This window comes from Ostrinia furnacalis, unplaced genomic scaffold (genome assembly GCF_004193835.3).
Source record: "Ostrinia furnacalis isolate ACB-3 unplaced genomic scaffold, ASM419383v2 OfSCF1638, whole genome shotgun sequence".
NCBI classification, from domain to species: domain Eukaryota; kingdom Metazoa; phylum Arthropoda; class Insecta; order Lepidoptera; family Crambidae; genus Ostrinia; species Ostrinia furnacalis.
Window position 1 is genome coordinate 1,241,556 of NW_021131877.1, and position 22,389 is coordinate 1,263,944.

Genomic DNA, 22,389 nt, shown 5'->3' on the forward strand with positions numbered 1-22,389 from the left:
TGATTTTTTTAAAGATACGAGTATGTCTGTTATAAAGTAAATTATTCTGAACAACAACATTATGAGTTGAAGTATGTTCTTAGTAACAACATTATTAATTAAAACAATATGATCAATGAATGTTATGAAGAAAAAAGATCTGAAAATAAAAATTATGTATTTTAAATGGTTCTTGGTAGTAACAGTATTGATAAAAAAATTATGATTACTAACTGTTATGAGCTCCGATGGTAGTAATAAAAATGTATGAATAAAAAAAGTATGAAAAATAAAATTATGAAGAGAGATTATTATGAACACAAATCGGTAGTAAGACAAAGAATAGGATTTAGAATTTTATGTGAGCCAATATAGAACCTTATTCCACATATCATTTGGACACAAATTCGGTAATACAAAAACCACGAACGTAGATCAAAATGCCTCTACGTTTTATTCGTTGTTCATCCCGTAGTATATAAACATTGCATAGTTACAAAACTTATATTAGCGGTCGGTGATAGAGATTGATTGGTTCGTAAAAAAGGTAATTGCGGACTAAATAGGCCCATTCTGCTGCGCGTACGCATGCCGATGGAAATGAGCTGACTGAATGTGTCGTAATACTCGTAATCGACTGTTTGTATGTAATCTAACGTACTGGATGTTGATAGGAATCTACATTCAATGAACATGGCAACTGCTGGTAGTTCGCATTCCCGACTACGGTCATTTGTAGTTGCAAATTCAATTCCCGGAGGGAGCCGTGAGGATTTGTGTAGTGACCATTGATATAAATGAAGTTAAGTTAGCAAGCGTTGATATCATATTCAAATTCAAAATATTTATTGCTTACTAAGTCACAATTTGTAATGGTGTAAATTACATATTATTATTAATATACAGGAGCATTCAGTAAGTTATTGATACAAGCGCTTAAGAAAATCTTTTATTGTAGTACCCAACAATGGCTCTACTATGGCCTTGTCGATGGCTCAAAATAATTTATTCACTCTTGAAGTATAATTTAATTAATTTAAATCCGTTTTAAAATTAAGCAATCAATAACGCTAAACAAATAACGAATTACACGTCCCAATACCTCGGAGCGAATAAAATATTCGCGTCACCAAAATGTCGGCAAACGCATCGGTCCGCACACAGCCTGTGTTTATCGTCTGGCGTCGATGTGCAGCGCGCTTGTTTGAAGCAAACACAAAAATCGGGAAGCGAACCGACTGCCCGCGTAAACTGCACTTATTTTATTACATTTTCGCACCGGCTAGTTGGGTTTTAATTGAGTTCTGCCAAAATCAGTTTTTTGTTTCCATAATTAACATTTCAGTACATAATGGCTACATTTTAAACATTTCATTAGTGCCTTATAAGGTGCCTGAACAAAATTAGGTAACCTAATGCTTTTATTTGTTTAAATTCTTATGAAATAAGTTTCAGGCCAAAATAAATGTACACGTCTTATGACTTCAACTTCACGGGACATTCCGTGGCTCTCAGTTTCAAATGAAACAAAACAATCTGCTAAAGTTATAAGTAAGATGTTTATTTGTCTTCTCCTTCGGATAAACATGAAAAAGAAGGAAAATCCTAAAACTGAAAACGTTCCTTTCTTCCAAAATGTGGTTGCCTGAAAAAGTGCTTTCCTGTAACGTAGTCGTCTGAAAATGCGGTAAGTAATTTCTTTCCTGGTAGATAGTGTAGTTTTCCGAAAATGTAATTCCCTGAAAATGGTTGCCTGATATCACTCACCGGCAAAAGGCACATCGCACACGTACTCCTCCACGCAGTTGTCTGTGTTCCCGCTGCGGTCGGTGGCGCCACTGGCCACGGAAGCCGCAGAGGCTGCCCTTAGCAGGCTGACTTCTGTCTCGGTGTAGCTGTCGCGGAGCGCCGACCGCCTTTTGTATTCCTGTGGGAGAAAAGGCCTGTCAACTTTGCGGATGTTTTATGAGCTGGGCCAGATGAGAGCCAAAACATACGATGCGTTGCGGCGGCCGGTCCAACGCCGGAGCTGTGTCGCTGCGTCGTCCCACATAGAAATATCCGTGGCGGGCACACGCGGTGCGGCGCCGCATCGCGCGAAAAATAATATTTACGGTGCACCGTTTTCTTTGGCTCTTTCTTACCCGTGCGTTTTCATAGGTATAGGTAATTTGCGACTGCATTTGGACAGAATGTATGGATCTCTAAGTTATCTTAACATCACACGATTTGAAATGCGCGAGTAAAAATACATTAACTGAAGTTTGATGACGCCCATCGTCGACTCTTGCAGTCTAACACCAGAGGTATGCGACTTCATTTGATATAAAGAACGCGAAATGGCACTCGTTTCGTATTTTAATGAAAATAGTTTATGGGGGTGATTTTTCTTCCTATTAATTTCATAAAATCTATCTTTCTTTATAATTTGAGATTTGATTGAGAATGATGCCCGTGTGATTAGATTACCTACTAGTCTTAGACAAAGTCTTTAAGCATTCAAGTGAAGTTAAAATAATCCTGGCCCTCATTAATTTACGTTCACATAGTGCCAGATCGCAAGTTAAAAAAAAGGCAATTACAAGGTATGTGCAGAGGATACAAAAAGCACATAATATAAACTACAGAAGCAGATTTCTACACTAACAATAGAGAAGGTTCCTACTACTCTTCTAGTCTCAACTGAGACACAAGTAAAATACTTACTTCAAGTAACTTAGATGTTTTCCTCAAGACTGACGCGCATTGAATGTTTCGGTCTTCAACATTGCACGATGCATTCGTGTAGGCGCACAGGTAAATTTAGAATTCGGAAGATCTTTTGAAAGAATACCTAGAGTTTAGCAAGTCTTTGTCTGTATCTGAGTTGGAATCTTATTTTATTAAATTAAATAATTTATTTATTCTTTCGTACACAAATTCATACAAGGTTTAAAAACACGAACTGTACGTGATCTCTACAAAGAAATTTCTTCGAGTATCATGTATGAATTAGTGTAATCTTTCTTTTCATAAAATTAGTTAGCTAGAATTACTAATTTAGTCTTAAAAATGGCAATCAACATTTACTTACTTCACAATAGTTGAGTTTTTTGAGTCGGAGACGGGAAGTCTTGAAACAAGTAAGTACTGAAGGAACAACATACTTACACATTGTGGCTAGTAGCGATGGGGAGATAATAGCCAAATATAGGGTTCAGAGTAATTGAGTTTAGAGTATTTGACATTTACAAGTCAAAGGCAGGCTACATAGAGACACAACTCTAGATTTAACCATAATCATAGATTGCCGGCCAAACCTTCTAAAGAACCTTTTTTTAGAAACTGGCGATTGGGAAGATGAGATGATACCATTAATTTTTAACGCTATCGATCTAATAGGATTTTGTATTCAACGAATTTTAAAAAATTTATTTGACATTTAAAAACGTCTCTACGTCAGCAACTTAACCTCTCCTATGCTTTGTCTCAGATCTGTGCAACCTCTGTCAACTGCTATGTCTCAGATCTAAGACAAGACTACTTTGTCATTTTGAAACATCATTTGAAAACCGTAGCAGTTGGCGGGTGCAGTTTTGCGCGGCTCAATAGCACGCCAAAGGTTAATTATTAAGCACGTGTAACCGGTCAAAAAATAAAACAGTTTTTGACTGCTAATATAAAATACGTAAAAATAACACCTTCCAGTAATATTCGCACACATAATATAGAATAGCACAACTCAAAATAATCCAAAATCGAGTTAATACGGCTATCGGATTCTGCGTCAAAAACTACGTTTACTTTCTGTTCCTGTAAAAAAAATGTTTTGGGTTGTTGTACCACTCTTTCTTGGTGTGCGAATCTACAATCATAAAAAGAAAAAATAAAACCAAAAATACGTCGTAAGTAGTTTATTCCCTTACAAACAAAATAAAATCGCAAATAAATGTGAAGTAACTTAAAACAACTAAAATTAAAACAATATACAAAATTAATGGGAATTTCATACAGCCAATAGCATTTTCGTAAAATTTCAGTCTAATCGTGTCTTTTAAATATTTCTACCAAGAAGTATACATGGAATTATATTTACGTAAACATCAATGTGTATCCTTTAAAACTTAATTAATACTTTTCACAATACCAATTAACTTTAGGAGCCATACTGTCATGTCGGTAAACACTTAACTAGCTAACTTATTTATCTGTAGAGTAAAATAAGCCTACAGAATAAGAGCTGCTTCAAATCAGACGTTTTGAGCCAGATTGCAGGACCGCATATGACAACTGTATTGAAATAAGTGTCAATAACCAACAGTTAAAGCAGTTAACTAATACATAACTGAGTCAACGCCCGAGGAATGGAAGCGGCACGGGAGGGGTGACATTAACATAATAATAATATGACGTGATAGAACATAAAAATCTGAAAGTAATCTGAAGTCTTGCTAACGTTTGAGTTCTCAAAAACACCCTCCCGTGCCGCTTCCATATCTCAGGCCAGTGCCTGTCGTCAGTACGTTCCTGCTCAAAATGTGTAATTTGAATTAGCCTTATTATACAAGACAAAACAAACTTAAATGCTGTAAAATGATCTGCATTTTGAAGAAAATTTTAGATAAATGCATTTAAACGGATAATATTTTATAGGTAACAATATAGACGCATTAAAACTAATTCATAAATCTTACGATAATTTAAATACTTTTTTCACAAAAGGCCTCTCATATAAAGGCCATATTTAATTTGGCCTAGTTATAAACCTTGATAAACCGTTAACCCTTTACAAGTCAGTAGCAACTGTTGTAATATTTTGAACCATATTGCATTACATTAAGGTTCAAAGATGATTAAAAATATACTTGCTCTGACCGTTAAAGGCTTAACGCATCTACAATAAATAGCACCTACTGAAATACTCGAGCTTATTATAAGACAACACAGATACATTTTCAGGTTAAACTTAAAGGATAAATTCTACAGCACCATTAGCATAAACTTATTCTAACTAAGACTAGTTATGCTTTATAAGCTGAAACAAAGAGTTGCCTGCGAAATAAAACAGAATAAACAATTTTCCATGATTTTATAGACTTTTTTAAGGACTCCTACTATAGATCGTTCCATTCACGAAGACACGCCCCACCATTTTTGGTCGAGGGAAGCGCGGGGTGCGGGGAGTTTGATCCGAGTAATCTGAGCGCAATAGGGATGTTTCCTGGGTCAAAAAGCAAGAGTTTTAATTAGTCCGTCAGTTAACTTATCAAAAAATACTCTACACGTATTTTTCACTTTTTCAAACTAATGAAAATTTAAAGAGATAAAGCGCCCCAAAGTTCATAAGAAGAGGCCCGTGACGTCAACGCTTGCTTAAAAATGCCGCACGTTGTGACGTCGTGCGCAACTTTAACGCACCATAACTATGTAATAATTTGTTAGATTGACAAATAAAAATATATGTGTCCAATATTTTTTGATATTAAACATTACGGACTAAAAAAATTTTTTTAGGCAACTAGCCTATTATTGTAGTGTGCGTATGCACTCATGGATAATTTAGCGTGTACCGATAACACTCAAACATTAGCGGGAGAATGGTGGGGCGCGTCTTCGTGGATGGCACGATCGATGCCTACGCGTGATAAGTTGATACGAGGGTCAAAGTAGCGCTGCCTAGCCTAAGAGTGTAGCAAAAATAGTTCGTGACACCCAACGTAGCCATAAAAGTTCGCAACACGTCTTTTTTACAATAGACAATTTGACACCATTCCCCAATAATTCGAAATCACAACTTCTCTAAAAAGACACTTCATTCTGTAATTCATCAATAATTTTAAATTACCTGTAAATTACGATTTTTGGTCGCATTGTAATTGAAAAAAGTAGTTTATTTGAGTTGACAAAATAGTGACGTCACTTGCTTGTAGTGCCATACAAAATCTATGGGAGAGTTTCGTTTTGACAGTTTTAAAAAGTACATCAGTTGATTGGTGGTGTCAACATGTCTATTGGAATAAGGTTGTGTTGTCAACTTTTTGGTAACTTTTTATGTTATGAACTCTTTGACGCTGACTTGTAGTAAAATAACTCTTATTACGATGCCATAAGATGCCAGTGTTGAGCTTGATGTTTTGTTGTCTGTACAATACAGAGAAGTGCAGAAGATGTGAATTTCAACTTATCGCACAAGTATGGAAAAATGGCATCGCTGTAGTACCTTTTCTTGGTTTGTAACAATTTGGCACGAATGTAATGTAAATAACGAACTTCAAATGAACATAGTCTCTATTTCCATATCAATAAGGTCTCAAATCATTGACACGTTTCCTGTCCCCTCACATTGAAGGGTGGCTTTGATACAATTAAATCAGTTTAGCTGTTTTATGCAATAGTGTGCCAACCCACAAAATCATAAATATTGAATTTTAGTTTTTATGTCAAGTTAACTTGAACAATTTTTTTGTAGGTTAACATATTCTTGTACAATACAGCTGTACTTATAATTTTCACCCTACTCTTGCCAATTTGTTCAAAGGAATAATTATGTAACTTGCGTATATTAATATCTTTTCGTATTTTCTGAACTATGTGACCAGTTTAACTAGACAATAATAAGCTAAATCGTACTGAAAGTAACAATTCTCTTTTTGTTTTGCAGACAACTCAATGCTCAGTAAATAATGACGTGACCATTCACATTTGCTGTCAAACTTTCAGGGACTTGTTGGAAAAGTCTTGACAGCAGCTGTCAACGGTCGCGTAACGTGTTAAGGTCTAAAATAACAAATCAAGGGGGCGTGGCCTTTGACAATATTTATGCAATTTATGTTTTACTTGAAAAATGAAAGATAAATATCAACGGCGACGCTCACTTGTTTATTTATAAACACTACAACTACTATACTACGTTTAAAGGCATGTTTTGTACATAATAATATTTACATCAACTATTTACTATGTCACCCTGCGATTTCTTTCTAATTCTTATCTCTTCTACAACCTCCATTATAAGCTGAAATGTTTGAAAACAATATAAAAACAAAATCAAATTAAAATAATTTAAACATTAAGTTTAATTGCCTAGATGAATAATGGTTAGTTTTGATCTAACACAATACATGCAAATACATACGATTTAGGTAAAATGTGTGATAATGTAAAAATTGATAGTGCTAGATACAAATATGAACATTAAATCAAAGTATAAAATAAAATATACAACGTGTCCCAAAATTCAAGGATAAGCCGGCGCCGCAGGATGGACATATTCATGACTACTTTAGGAAAAATAAGAAAAAAAATCTATCTCAATTATTTTTTAAGTTACACAATAAATTATGAAAATCGTCGAAAATTGACACCCCTTATGATATTTTACATTACCACGACCACAATTTTTCAAATACTTCTGTTTTTTTGTTTGTATCGGCAACTTAAGTAGTGTTGCTGTCCTCTCCAATTCTTAAAACCCTCAGAATCCTTGCAGTTTTTACACAAAAGTTAATCAAAATATGATATTTCCTTAAAATTTTGAACGATTTTTACTTTCACTCCACTTTGACTCGTCGTTTTGTAATAAAACAGTATGAACACTATTGCGGCAAGTTTTTTATAAAGTTGCCGCAACTATCCAAGATTCCAAAATGGTATAATACTCTAAGAAAACTAGTCGCAATAAAGATATGCGTACCATTTTTACAAGCACTTCGCTTGTTAGTTAGTATGGGATAAATCTTTCAACTAAATTTAAAACCAGTTCTCCTCAACCAATTGAGCTGAAATTTGGTATACTTATGTAAGTACGATGACATTGCAATATTATGGTATCATTGAGCTGGATGGAGTCTGGAGGTGGCCATAGGAACTTCTAAACGAAACGGCGGAATCGCATCTAGTTTGGGTTCGTTGGATATCTTTTCGAGCACTTTAGTGCTAGATGATGTCCAGGGTCCTGATGATGAAGTCAAGAGGTGGCCAGGAGCTGGCCAAAGGAACTCCTAATCGAAATGGCGGAAGATTATCGAGTTTGGGTTCGTTGGATTTGACTTCCCGAGCACTTGGACCATGAGATTGAGAAACAACTAAAAAGTGTAAAATAAAGTTATAATAAAAAAAAAATTTTTTAAAAACAAGCATTAATGCGAAATTTTACGAAAGAATTTAACGATAAAAATAATTGTATGCAAGGTTCAAATAATTTCGAAAGTTTGTAGCGCAAACAGAAAAAAAGAGGAATAAATTCCATGCGCGATTATAACTTTATTTTAAACTTTTTAGTTGTTTCTCAATCTCATGGCCCAAGTGCCCGAGAAGACAAACCCAACGAACCCAAACTCGATAAGCTTCCACTATTTCGTTTAGGAGTTCCTATGGCCAGCTCCTGGCCACCTCTTGACTTCATCATCAGGATCCTGGACATCATCTAGCACCAAAGTGCTTGAAAAGACAAATCTAACGAACCTAAACTAGATGCAATTCCGCCGTTTCATTTAGAAGTTCCTATGGCCACCTCCAGACTCCATCCAGCTCAATGATACCATAATATTGCATTGTCATCGTACTTACATAAGTATACCAAATTTCAGCTCAATTGGTTGAGGAGAACTGGTTTTAAATTTAGTTGCAAGATTTATCCCATACTACTAACAAGCGAAGTGCTTGTAAAAATGGTACGCATATCTTTTTTGCGACTAGTTTTCTTAGAGTATTATACCATTTTGGAATCTTGGATAGTTGCGTCAACTTTATTATAAACTTGCCGCAGTAGTGTTCATACTGTTTTTTTACAAAACGACGAGTCAAAGTGGAGTGAAAGTAAAAATCGTTTAAAATTTTAAGGAAATATCATATTTTGATTAACTTTTGTGTAAAAACTGCAAGGATTCTGGAGGTTTTAAGAATTGGAGTGGACAGCAGCACTACTTAAGTTGCCAATACAAACAAAAAAACAGAAGTATTTGAAAAATTGTAGTCGTGGTAATGTAAAATATCATAAGGGGTGTCAAATTTCGACGAATTTCATAATTTATTGTGTAACTTAAAAAATAATTGAGATAGATTTTTTTTCTTATTTTTCCTGAAGTAGTCATGACTATGTCTATCCTGCGGCGCCGGCTTATCCTTGAATTTTGGGACACGTTGTATACATGTAAGTAATCTAAGTACACATTATAAGGTGCTTGTTAGTGACATGTTTTGAAAATTATAAACGAAGTGAGGTACATTTTATTAAGTTTTCATGCGCGAATGCTACTGTGCGTGCGTTACAGGTATTAATTGGTACAGTTCTTGCCTATGTGTGTCATATGATGACGGATGTTATGTTTCAAATGGAAATAAATTTCTGAAAAATATGATGGAACATTCTTGATACTTGGGTGGTAAGCATAAACTGTGCCATGCAGTAAGTACAACATGACTAGCGTGTGAATTTATATAAGTAGCGTTTACAACATCAATTATCAGGACTAACCTGACTCAAAGGCCTGATCCTCTCGTGAATGCTATTCTCCGCCTGCTTAGCCGAAGGCGGCGGATGATCAGGCGTCGGCGGCTGCTCATAATGCGACGGAGACAACGGAATCTCGACCCTCGGTCCATCGTAATACCTCTCACAATCGCTCGGACTGTTCATCGACTGATCGTCCAATAGGCTCTCTAAGGAAGACTTCTCTTGGTTCGAGTACTTTCTGACTCTATTGTCGTTCATTCTCGGCTCGTAGTTTTCGTATTGGGGTCCGAAGTTGTTCCTTCTGAGTTTTCGGCGAGGGTTCTGTTCCTTTATGACGACATTTTCGTACATGGCCGTGATGGCGACGGGTTGGGAACGGTTCTTTAGGCTGGGGCGAGGGTTAGGGACTGGGGCGATTCGGGGGGAGTTGTGGTTGTCTTCGTATTCCGAGTAGGATAGCTTGCCGTCGACGTATTGGTCGACTGATCGGCCGTGTTTGAGGTAGTGTTTAGCACCCTGCAACAATAGAAAAGGTTTTGTGATTTTCGCAAGCGTCATTGTCATCTTGAGATAATATAGATCTTCCAACAGGATATTCACTATCTTTGTATTTCACTAAATATCATGATGGGGCCAACAGTTAAATTATCCTTTATCTTCGAAAATCTAAAGCAGAAAGTATGGTGTCTACAGTCACCACTTTAACAAAACTCTGTTTAATAACTTTCATTGGCTAACCACGTGTGTGCAAACTGGCAAAGATCAAAATGAACTAAGGGACCTTAGGACCAAAACAAGGTAAGAGTAGGTGGAAGAAAAGCTGTTCTTTTTTGTTTCTTCGCTCAATTCCTCACTTGCATTTGAATGTCATCGTTATTTGATGGTAGCATCGAAAATGCCAATAATTTTGTTGATGATTTAGGGTGTATTTACCTGTATATCATCCAAGTCGTCCTGACTCCTCGCGTGGGGCCTCAGCTCATAGCTGTACCCAGAGGATGGGGAGTTGGCATGGGTTGGGGACACCGACAGATTCCGACGGGGAGGCTTTTTAGGAGGCGTGGGCTGTGGGCAAAGAAGACAATAGGTTAATACAGTGTAGCATATAAACATATTTTTTTTAAAGGAGAAGACTATTTCTATATCAAACTTAGCTTTAAAGGGAAGGGTTGATATCTAAAGCGAGATTTAGACTAGAAATTTTTTTTTCAGAAATTGATTTTCACTAGCTGTCACCAGTGTGTAAATCTTGCAGAAGTTGTCTTGCCACAGCTATTTACAATGATAAACAGCGTGCGGTAGTCAACTTCTGCAAGTTTTATTGCTAGCCTAAACCTTGCTTAAGGTCTTGTATTAGGCTGGTTTTAGAATCGCGCTGACCGTTCACTGATCGTCGGCGCTGCGCTGACAGATCAATATGTATGTAATTCAAGGGAACGTTCCTGAGTGACAAGTTAGTGAGTACCTTGTTAGTTTTTTGTTTGAACTCTGGACAGAACTTGTTTAGGTGATCCAAGCCAGGAGATTCCCGAAACTTCAACAAGTACGAACTTCACGTATCCCATTCTACATCCCATTCCCATTATACTGATAATATATTAAACCGTATAAGTCCAGATAACAAAGTTAAGGAACAATGTTGTATGATTCCAGCAAATATCTACTTTTAGCTCATCTCATTGTCATCGAGAAGCGAGATAAGTGTCCGCAATTGAGTAATAGGGAATTTGAATGAAGACGAGGATAACTGTGATGTATGGTCCAAGTCATGACAAAAACGTTATATGCTCTTGTAAAAAATGAATAAATAAAGAGAAAATCTATGGACAAGGCCAGCAAAAGTACATTATATCGTCACTGATGGCTTTCGATCCATGAACATCCGTTTAAGTAGGTACAATATTTTTAATCAATATCTTTTTCAAAATAAATAGAAGAGAGAGTTATGATAATATTTTTAAGGTACCAGTTGCATTTACTTTTGCTAGACATACGGAAGCGTGAGAGTTGCCACACTTGCCACTGCATTGGAAAGTCAAAAACTTTTTAAAAATATATTTTCCATAGAGTTCTTGCAATACGGAGTAAATTTGTATACCTTTTTAGGATAGGCCTATATCCAATATGCAAGTGTACTGTAGTAGGCCTAAGATGCGCGCCGCGATAAGCGGTTATCACGCCATTTTATCGATTTTTCCCATACATTTTGACGTCGATAAAAGTTATCACGGCGCGCAGTTTTTCGCTTCAAACTTGGACCCCAAGCTAGCCCAACTGGCCCAAGTGATCTAATACTGGGCCGCGGATGAGGGGCAAATTGCTCGCAGCCGGTCACTGAATGGACAATTTTCTACAGCGGTTAATGGGCTTTTATGATGGAAATTGGCTGGATAGAGGACATTCTCCGCCAATTGCAAATACGGTTATAGAGTATAGTGTTAGTGACTGCTTTACATTTTAATGAACGCTAAAGTTAACATACAATAATGTCTCTTTTAGCCCGAAGTAAAAAGTTGCAAGATATTCCAGACCAAAAAATCATTTTTATAATAGATCAATTGCAACTACCTCTCTATTATTAAGTATGTTAGAAATCATAGATTGAAGTTTCATTCGTCGCAAGTCTTCAACAATTTGTTATTGTTTTTCTTTTTCAAATTATCCTCCCCAATCGATAATCACAGATTAGCGCCCAATCCATGAAGCAAGAAATTTCTTCAGATCTTCGCTTCGAAATTGGAATTCAACTGCAGTGCAGTGCATCAAACGAGAAATCAGCAACACCAGCGGATGTTTCATTAAAACTATGCAAGGAAACGCATTGATCTTCACCAACAAGTGCGTAGTGCGTACACTTCCGTGGCACTCTGCAAACACCCGAGTGCTGATACCGGGGCATCTGTGTTTACCCTGCTGTCTACACGGCCCAGTTTACATTTTTGATGTCGGGCAAAGTGTTTTAAAAGGGCAGTTGGATGAACACGCAAATTCCTAGAGTACGTTTGGTTTGAAACGGTATGAGTACATTACTGTTTGCATTTATTTGTTTACTCTTGGAAAGGGCATTTTTATGTTGGATAACATTAGCTTACTCGCTCACGACTTGGCATATTTTTTACTTCATACAAAAACTGTATGGTCAAACCTAATGCATCAGTATTTGTTTATTTATTTATGTAGTAGAATCAACCCTTTTTGTTTGATCACCTACCGGTGAATAATCTTGTAAACACAAGATTAGTCACTGTAAATTCAATTCAGATTTTTCTTCCTACGTTGCCAGATCAAAGCGGAATATTATCGGCAGCTCTGCTCTGCTCATAATTTAATTTATTGTCCGTGGTGCATAATCTTTTTTAAAGGTTTTAAACCTTTGTTTGTCACCTGTCATCCGCTTTGCAATGGAGGGAAGTCGAACCTTAATTTCGAACTCCTCCTATGTTCTTCTGATTAATTTCGTTGCGGGTCCAATGACAGTTTAACTTTCCCCCGGGACAAACTTGACCTTCATTGGTTGGGTTTTTGTGGCGGTCAAGCTGTAGATCCTGGCTACACAGGAGTTGCAGTGGTGGGAACGAGAGGTGGGAATAGTCCCGTATCGGCAGCTCTAATTCAAAGTAATAAAATCAGCATTTTCTTATCGTATCGAAAGGAACAAAGTATTTGCATGTGCATCACTTTTTTCCTTCGAATTTATTCTTCAATAAGCTAATTATGTTTATTTAATATCTGTAGCACATCAAAGGGACAGATGCGTGCGCGCAGACGTCACGCTGCTGCAGCGCATTAATATGGCGCCAACGTGGTTAAAACGGTTTGTCACTGTACTGGTATAAGTCGATAGCACATCAAACTATAGTTTTCTGTTGCAAAATCGCACCTATTACAACAAACATAAGGAACACATGTTAAGCTTCATATGCCGGCATTTGTACCAGCCATGGTGGCATTACATTGACTGTGACCGATCGGGTTTATTAAATCCAAACTAGTAAATATAGACTGTCTTTGAGCTGAATTGACGTAATTGATGGAATGTTCAGTGATGTTTATACAAACAATTAAAATGATTAATGGTATTCTATTTGGAGAACCGATTCTAATAAGAATTAATCTAAAGTGTTATAGATCAATTGGCATTGTTCCCAGATTCTAACAAATTACATTTATATTGACTGGATTTTAATATTCCTGACAAGAGCTTATTTCTTTCTAATAAACCTAGTGTCACCTAAGATTTCCAAGATAATTTATTAACATAATTTTCATCACCAGTTAAAAGGAGCGATTTCGTATAGATCAACAATGTTTTCATATTAACTAACTAAAATAAATTAAACCCAGTGCACGATCCATTACGCCATTATAGGTTGCTTTCAGCGAGCCCTTTTGACCCACATATTTCCGAAATCGAAATAAGCGTATGCGCAACATTTGTATTGGGAATTTTCAGTAAATTAACCATAGAAGTATCTCAAAATAAGGACTTGATTCCACGGAGGCATCCCGTTTAGTAGTAGACGTGTTTTAATATTAGCGTTCACATGAACACCCCGTTTGCAATGTCTCGCAAAGACAGATCCGTTTACATTTGTAATTTCAAACAATTTTTCGGATTCCTGCATTACTGGATCCCGCAAAAAAGAAGTACGTCATTGAGATAATTTGTCTGCTACACAGGCACGTCAAAGGTTGCTCATACACTTATTTATGACATAATTTATCTTGATAAGACTTATCATACTCTTATCACGATGAATCATGTCATACACAGTTATCTAATCCCATAGAAATATCTCTACAATGTTTATTCATTTCAGCTTTTAATTTCTTTTATTCAGATTTCACATGAATGAAGTTTTGTCTATGCTTTATCGTTCGCAGGGCATCTGCCGTCGGCCAGATGTCCGCCTGTCGCAATATTCGCCTGATTATGTATGTCCATGGGTATATTTACCATGTGTAAGCTTATCGTCAGTAAAATATGAGTAATGGTGGTGCACGAAATATTTTCATCAAGTCAGATGGAAGAAAGTAACCTAATTTTAGTTAGTTTAATTTTATTAAAGAGGAAACAAATATTTGTTCATTCATGTTAACAGATACTGGTAAAGATGCCAAAACAAATTCGGACAAACTATCCAATGAAGCAAAATGTCCGTGAAAACCGAAAGAGAGTGTGACGCCATCAAATACATCGGTGGAAATTCTGCTTGAAAACTAGTAGGCCAGTCGAACGGCCCGCCCACCAGAAGCCCGCTAAACGGCCGTTTTACGCGAATACTCACTGGCCGATCGCCAAACACAGTTCGCCAGCTATTTCCGTGGTCACAACCATTCGCAATGACTTAGGAAGAGCAAACGATCTCCTAACACATCTAGAACGGGGCTTCCTTACCCACTAATTATTTCCTGCTTTGAACTTTATTTACGTCCGTAAATATTGCCCCATTTCGCTTTTACTACGTACGTCATTATACGTTTCTGTAGGATGAAGACAATTGAAAATTCCGTAAGGAGTACTACAAGGATCCACGTTGTGACCAACAAGTTATATGCTCGTTTCATACCAATTATGACCAGTTACAATCAAGAGTGGATAATTAATAATTTAGCCACTCAGCTTATAGACAATTGAATGGCATTCCTGATAAATTGCGTAAGAAAACACACCACAATCAATTTTGATACCAACCGAAAAGCGACGTATATGTCACATTGTTTATCTAACGCGATATTTATGCCAAAAGTTACAACTTTTCCGGCGGAGAAAATACGTGGACATTTCAAAACTTTTTATTCTGCTTCAGAGACTTTATTTCCTTATGTTTCCCATGTTCATTCAAAGTTGCATTTCTTCCAGGGAAGTTTGAATAAAAATAACCTGTCATTACTGTTGGTTTGTTTTTGTAGACTATTGTCCAACGTGTGGCCGCCTAGGGAAATTACGAAACTTCACGAATTAGGTTATTGGGCCCTTGACATGACACTTTTGTATTTATATCACTTTTGTATGTCCGTGACATGTTTAAATGGCTACAGAATTCAAAAGCTTGATATCATGAAACTGAAACTTAAGGTAGTTTGAATGTGATTTACTCTATCAACAACAATTAAGAAATGTCTTACATGTATGGTTCTACAAGATGTTTCTGTAATAAATATGTTTACATAACTAACTCTAATAAATTAGTGCATTCAATATGATAAACTTACATAGATTACGAGAATGTCATCCTTCACTTCACTGTACTACACTCACACTAGTGCACTATGGAAAAACACACATTTTCCAATCACACAAAATCTAACCTAAATCATTTCACCTCACATTCACTTCACTTATCCCTATATTTTTACCTAACAAATATAACTGAGATCGACTGATCAAAAAATTAAGCTCCTATTTTCTATTATAGTCTAACTTACAATCACTTCACGTATTTCGATTGACAAAAGAGATCTATAATGGAACTATAATCGTCAAGAAACGCATGCGTCGATCTCATACGCGCCGAACCGACTGGGCGATGCTTCGGCAAGTATACGCGCATACCACGTGGTACGTACGAGTATACTGCTCCATTTGAAGTCCAAATGTATCCCAAAAAAATTGTGGATTTCTGAGTCAAGGCCACATAATTTATTGTGTTTAGTGCTAATTGCGTACACGCAAATCTGAAATCACGCATATCGTGAAAGTTTTGGTTGATGGATATCCATAATATTATGTCCACAGTCATTTTATGGCTGAAATAGCGTTTAGGTAGTAAAAGCAATGAGTTTTTTTTTTCATTCTCAGTCTAACAACGAGTACTTTATCTTTTCTAAACTAATAAGATTTTAAACTGTCTTCGATTATTTCAACCTCATATCATACAAGAAAGGCTTTTTTTATCAGTCATAAAATTGACCTTATTATAAATTATGCATAATGCTTATTACAATATGCATAACAATCACAATGATACGAAGAAATTGATGTCAGCTAAAGAGTCAGTCAATGCAATTTCAGCAAAAAAATATGTGTGCACACAATTTTAGAACTTTAACTCATTATTGTTAAGGTCTTCACGCTTCTCACGATTGTAGCCTGCTTTTTATTGGAGTTTGTCACACTTTTAATTAACTATGAAATCAAATCTATTTATTTGTATCTTCATAGCTATCTTATTCAATTTAGAACAAAACTATTTCCTTTTATACATTTGCTACGGTTTACAAAAGAGTAGACATTATGGTTTAATTTCGGATATAGTGCAAGTGAAACACTCGCCTGTCTTCGTGGAACTTAGATTAATAAAACCTAGATAGATAGTCAGTGCACGAAAGGTGAGGCAGTTTTTAGGGAGCCGGCACGGCTTACCCGTAAACGTCACATGAACTGTCAAAGTGAAAAATTGGTAAACACGTCCGACGAATTTTAATTATTAAAACGGTTTATGCTGTGAAAGGGTGTCTAAAATACATCAGAAAAACAAAAGAAAGTGACCAGTGTTACATTTCATAAGTAAGTACTACGATTCGACGCGTATTTTGCTTGAATTTGGCTTTCAAAAATTAAATACGGGAATGATACCAGTAACAAGAAAATTTATTTCCCAATTGTTCGCCGTACAAATACACTTCCTTTTTTATGAAATCGAGACTTTTAAGTCGATTTATCTTATTGTTATTAGGTAGGTATTTTGAATTCAATAAATAAGTAAGTACATGATGCGTTTTGTTTTTGTTAATTATAAAATAATTAAAAACGTATTAAAAATTTCCCTACTTTCGGGAAAATCGCCTTCAGTGTCTACACTCCCCAACAAAATTGACACTAATGACATAAGATTTTTGCCTCACTCTTGACGAAGCGTTTGTATGAAGATTATCCATCTAGGTTTTATTAATCTAAGTCGTGGAAATTAATTGCGAAAAGTAAGTTTAGTGAGGACAACTAGTTGATATTAAAATTATATCAAATCGCCAACTAAACATTATGAATATTATGCAAACGATATCCTTGAAAGCCTATTTTACATTACCAAAACGACCGCAAAGCATTTTCATAATGCATTACGTTAATGTACAGCAACAGCACATCAACCTATGACATTCGTTGTAAAATAGCACTCTATTACAACTGAATAGATGTCACAGTATTTACCTTGATGTCTGTCTGTACATTGTTCGACACGGAAAGTAATGTCTGTCGCGAAGCGTGTCAGCGAACGTGACGATAGCGATGTCACCGTGTCACGGCACATCGCGTGACGTTTGACACGCCACACGCGAGCAACAAGTCACTTTGTGCAAGACTTATTTGTATAGATAGATAGAGTCATTCTAGTTTAAAATACAGAAACAAGAGGTGCCAAATAATCGACCAGTAAAAGATTTTTAGATAGTCGATCGACAATATGGATCTTTCTTAGGACAATCGATTATGATTGGCTAGGTAGGTAACCAATATCGATTACCTATAATATTGATTAATTGGTTCATTTTGAACTATTATGCATGCGGCAACATTTACATAAACCACAAGCTAGGAAAATACAGTGTAATTCTGTCGATAACCCAGTGGAATTTCCAAATGCATCGAGTACGAGTACGGCCCGTATTAAGTAAGGGACGTTTTACTGTTGGTATTAAAGCAACAATGTAGTAATAAAAATGACTTCTGTATGGTGTTGCAACAGGACTAATCTCCAAGTAATGTTAATTGACTCGAATACAAATATTTCTCCCACACTAATTAGACATAGCGTTCAATGACAAGGGACAAAGCGCAATAAATTGTACCATTTGTATCAAGAGAGACGATTAGTTGGATAAATGTTATATTTTGTAGTATATTTCTTTCGATAGGATTATTGTTTGGTGAAGGACGTTTGGATAATATGATAGTAGGTAAACATTATTAAATAGGAAAGTTCATGAGCCTAGCTATGTCTGTGTTCAATTTCTAAATTATTCTTTCTTTCTAGCCTAATAGCTTATTAAGTGACTAGCACCAACTTAAGTCTCCTAGCTTAAACCACTAACCTCTTTATGGGAATCGAAGGGCGATTAATTTATTTTTTTAAATATCAATTTTACCCAGAACAGTGGCTTCTGTGAAACTACTAATGATACGTCAAAAGGTATTCATTTCGTGAATTTATAAATAAATCTAAGTAATATCACTCACCGAAACTTTGCTGTACTCGTGATGATGCGCCAGATGGAGCGGCGCACAGCTTGAAGCTGCGCTTGAGACGCTCAGCGCATCGCCCTCGCTGGTGCCCTCCGCCTCGTCCCAGCGCCGCCGCCCCGACCCGCTGCGAACACCCCCGCCCACCCCGCACCCCCGCTCAAGCGAAGCGACAAGCGACACATCCGTATCGACCCTCGGAACACCACTATCATCCCCATCCTCCGACGAAGAACTATCAGAATCATCCACGCTTATCCCACTCTCGAATTTAGAATCGCACGAATCTTTTGACTCCTCCACCAGAGTCGAAAGATCCTCTTCTATTTTATTGTTACCAAATCTGAAGGAATCACTGTGGACCCACGGCCTTTTGGCAGTACTTATTTCAGATTTAACAGTTTCGGTGTCGGATACTTCTTCGTCAGAACGCATAGTCTGGTCCGAATCATCTTCCGATTCCTCGAAACACGTCACGAATGATGCATCCGATTTAATTGTTACGTTCGAATTGCACGACTGCAACGACCAATGACCCGAGTGTTCCGAGCTCGATTTTCGTAGAGGTATATTAGAATCAGAAGCACGAGTTTGGCTGGAGTTTGTCAGTGTTGATTGTAATGAAATAACATCAGTTATATCTTTTATAGAATAAGGGCGACTGGAAGAATTCGATGAAAGAGTGGAAGACGACATTGGGACGTAGTCAGGGCTGTTTGAATCAATAGTATTATTCTGAGCACATTTTTGTCTTGCAACTATGTGTTCTACTGTTACAACTGCATATGGTTCTTCTAAATTCGATGGCACAGATTTGTTTTTTATCATACCAATGTTACGAACTGTCGAAGAAGGAGAATAGTGTAAAGTTATATCTGGTGTAGATATACTTTTTTTGACGGCCGAAAATTTTACGATCAAATTACCAGAATCACGTTTATCTGAATGAAATGCACAGTCATTTGAATCACAGAAGCAACGAAATGATGTTGAATTCATTTCTTTGCTTTTCTTGAGAGCTTCCATATCGATGCTAACGGATTCTTTATCTTTAAGGGGCTGAGCATCGAGTAAATCTTCAGCACTGTTATGATGTTTAGGAGGTTTAGGCCTACAAAAGCAAATTGCTGTTTCTAAATAGCTATCTCTTCTATCATTAGGTACTTTAGTGAACGGTGGCACATCTTTAACGAGAGTATCTCTATTAAATACATAAATAAACTCAGATAATGTAGGTCCACTATAAATACAATGGCCTGTACCTCTAATATGATAGTGAGCCAAAGTATCCTTGAAAAAGGGTAACGCTTTTAACTTAACTGAATTTCTGTCTACTTCAATATTGGTGAATGTTTTATGCCTGAAAAGAACTTTCTTATTCTCTGAAGTTAAGATCTTTTTATTCGGCATAGTACCCGTCATGGATAGATAGATATTTTTATCATTGGAGTCACCACTGCAGTCAACATTTTCTATAGCACTTGTTTCAGTAACATTAGAAGAATCAGAAGAATTTGACGAAGTCCTTGAAACGTTTGATTTCATTGTGCTCATGAATTCCTGAGTATGTCTACTATGTTTAAATGATTTTGACTTTTGTGACAGCAAGACGTCTTCTAAAATAGTTTCATCTATTGATGAATCGGTCGACAAAGTGGACGACCTACTCAAAGTCGAAACGCTTTCATTTCCTATTTCCATTAAAGATGGATATAAAGATCGTTTAGGCGGTTCAGGAGTTTTCCTGTCTTTCAGTAAAGTAATATTTTCATATAATACTTTATTATCTGCTTCTTCTAAAGGTACTTTTGAAGGCAAATGTGTTCTGGCAGCAGGCGTAGGACGGGACATCTGAGAACACGTAGTGACGTTTTCATAAATTGTACTTTCATAGTTTGTGCTGCGCCCAATCATATTTGGCCTAGGTGGTGGTCTCGGAATTGTATCTTCCTTGTCTGAAAATTCATACGCCTCATAGCATTCGTTGACAAAATTTGCGGAATCATTAGAAGTAACTGAAATACGTTTCTTTTCAATACTGATCGGCTTTAGTACATTGCTGTGGGCGTTTAAATTCACAGCTTCATTAATATTATTCGTATCGTCTTTATTTTTATCACAGTCAATTTCAGTCATAACAACAGATTCTGCAATAGATTCTTGCGAATCGCTGTGTTCGTTGTTTTCAGATATATTAGGTAACGATGTCTTAAAACCAGGGCAACTACGATTGCTCCTATTTACAGTCGAATCTCTATTAAGTGTGCTTAACCTATCGAGAGATATAGTATCGAATTCATCGGTACAAACAATTTCTCCCGTTTCTTCCTTTTTCGATAGTTTTTTAAAAAACTTACTATTACCTATTAATAATGTATTTGTACTGCTTTTATGTTCAGAATGTTTGGATTTAACACCGTCTTCCAACTCTTGCGTCAAATTATTGGAAATGTTAGGGGCAGAGTTGAACTTTGCCTTTAGGCCTAAGCATTTAGAAGCAAGCTTTTTCACAAAACTCTGAGATTGATGCTTTGTTAGTTGAGATGATGAGGATGGTGATACAAAGCTTTTAATTTTGTTAGTTATTTCTTGGGTCTCTGGGGCTTTCCTGTAAAACACATAAAGCAACAAAATCGAATAAATCATAAAATAAAAATAAAAAAAAACTAAATTATTGATATGCTGGGTTAGTAGGAAATCACTATACCACCACCACAAGTAACATTAAGTATGAAGGAAGATTTTTATATTTGCCAGTCAGTGAATAATAATTTTACTTGATCAATTTTCTTTTTGAACACTGTCAGTTTCCTGGAGAGAGATTGTCTTCTATTATCTGTTGGTGTGTCGGGAGCCGCTTCATTAAAGGGTCTAAAAACTACACCTCCCTTAAAGATTTCATCGTCAGTTTCTGGTTTTTCAACTTTTTGTGTATTATTGGCAGAACATCGTTCTTTTGTGATATGAACATAGATATCCTCACAACTATAAAAAATTAACTGGCTAGAATCTACTTCCTTTCTCTTAGCTCGTTTAGGAATTTTGGGTGAAAATCCATCGTATCCAGGGCAAATACAAGGGATTGAGTTAGCCCGTTCTTTCTTTTTAACAAAGGGATGTGCGTTAGTTTTGTGTTGAAGCTCAGGATTTAGTTCGTAATGGTAAATATAATCTAATGATTCATACATGCAACCACTATCACCTTTGAGATGAATACTAGCACACGGTTTTGTAATATTTGGTATAGACCTTCGAAAGCGATTATGTCTCTTGTAATGATCCATGCAAACATACATTTCACTATATAAACTGTCTGTTTTATTATTAAATACTTCAGAGAAGCCTTTTTTTCTAGGATTTTCTTTATTTTGTCTATTGCGAATCATTTTATCGTCATTGAGATCAGATTTGAACTCTGTTTGTTCACGCGTTTGTATATTAAAAGGTTTCGGAGGCAAAGATGGCACACGATCCATTGGTGCATACATTTCTTCGAAGCACGGATTATTTGTTTTTACTTTATTGCCTTTATCATCATCAAATACGTCATGTAAAAGTTTTTTTGGAGAAACGTTACCCATTTCCTCATACATATCTTCAGAGAATGGATTTATTTTTTTTACTTTCTCATCGTCGGGAAGATTGATTGTAGTATTCAAAGACACGGAATCTGAAAATTTCCGAACCGGTTCATTTTTGTTGGGTGATAACTGTGTATCTATGCAATTTAATGAAGAGCTTTCTTTTAATCGGAACTTACATTTTATTTCTTCCACCATCATTTGTTGGGGTGTAG

At 36.3% G+C, this 22,389-nt stretch overlaps 1 protein-coding gene across 1 annotated transcript in view; it reads right to left on the bottom strand.

Moving 5' to 3' along the window:
• The window catches only part of LOC114353222 (uncharacterized), a 106,406-nt gene that overhangs the window by 63,214 nt on the left and 20,803 nt on the right, over positions 1-22,389 (bottom strand). Inside the window, exons 8-11 of the mRNA XM_028305133.1 lie at positions 18,591-21,201; positions 10,346-10,477; positions 9,434-9,928; positions 1,747-1,906 (exon numbers count right to left, since the gene is read on the bottom strand). Of these exons, the coding sequence (XP_028160934.1) occupies positions 1,747-1,906; positions 9,434-9,928; positions 10,346-10,477; positions 18,591-21,201 (3,398 nt within the window). The remainder of the gene's footprint in view (positions 1-1,746; positions 1,907-9,433; positions 9,929-10,345; positions 10,478-18,590; positions 21,202-22,389) is intronic.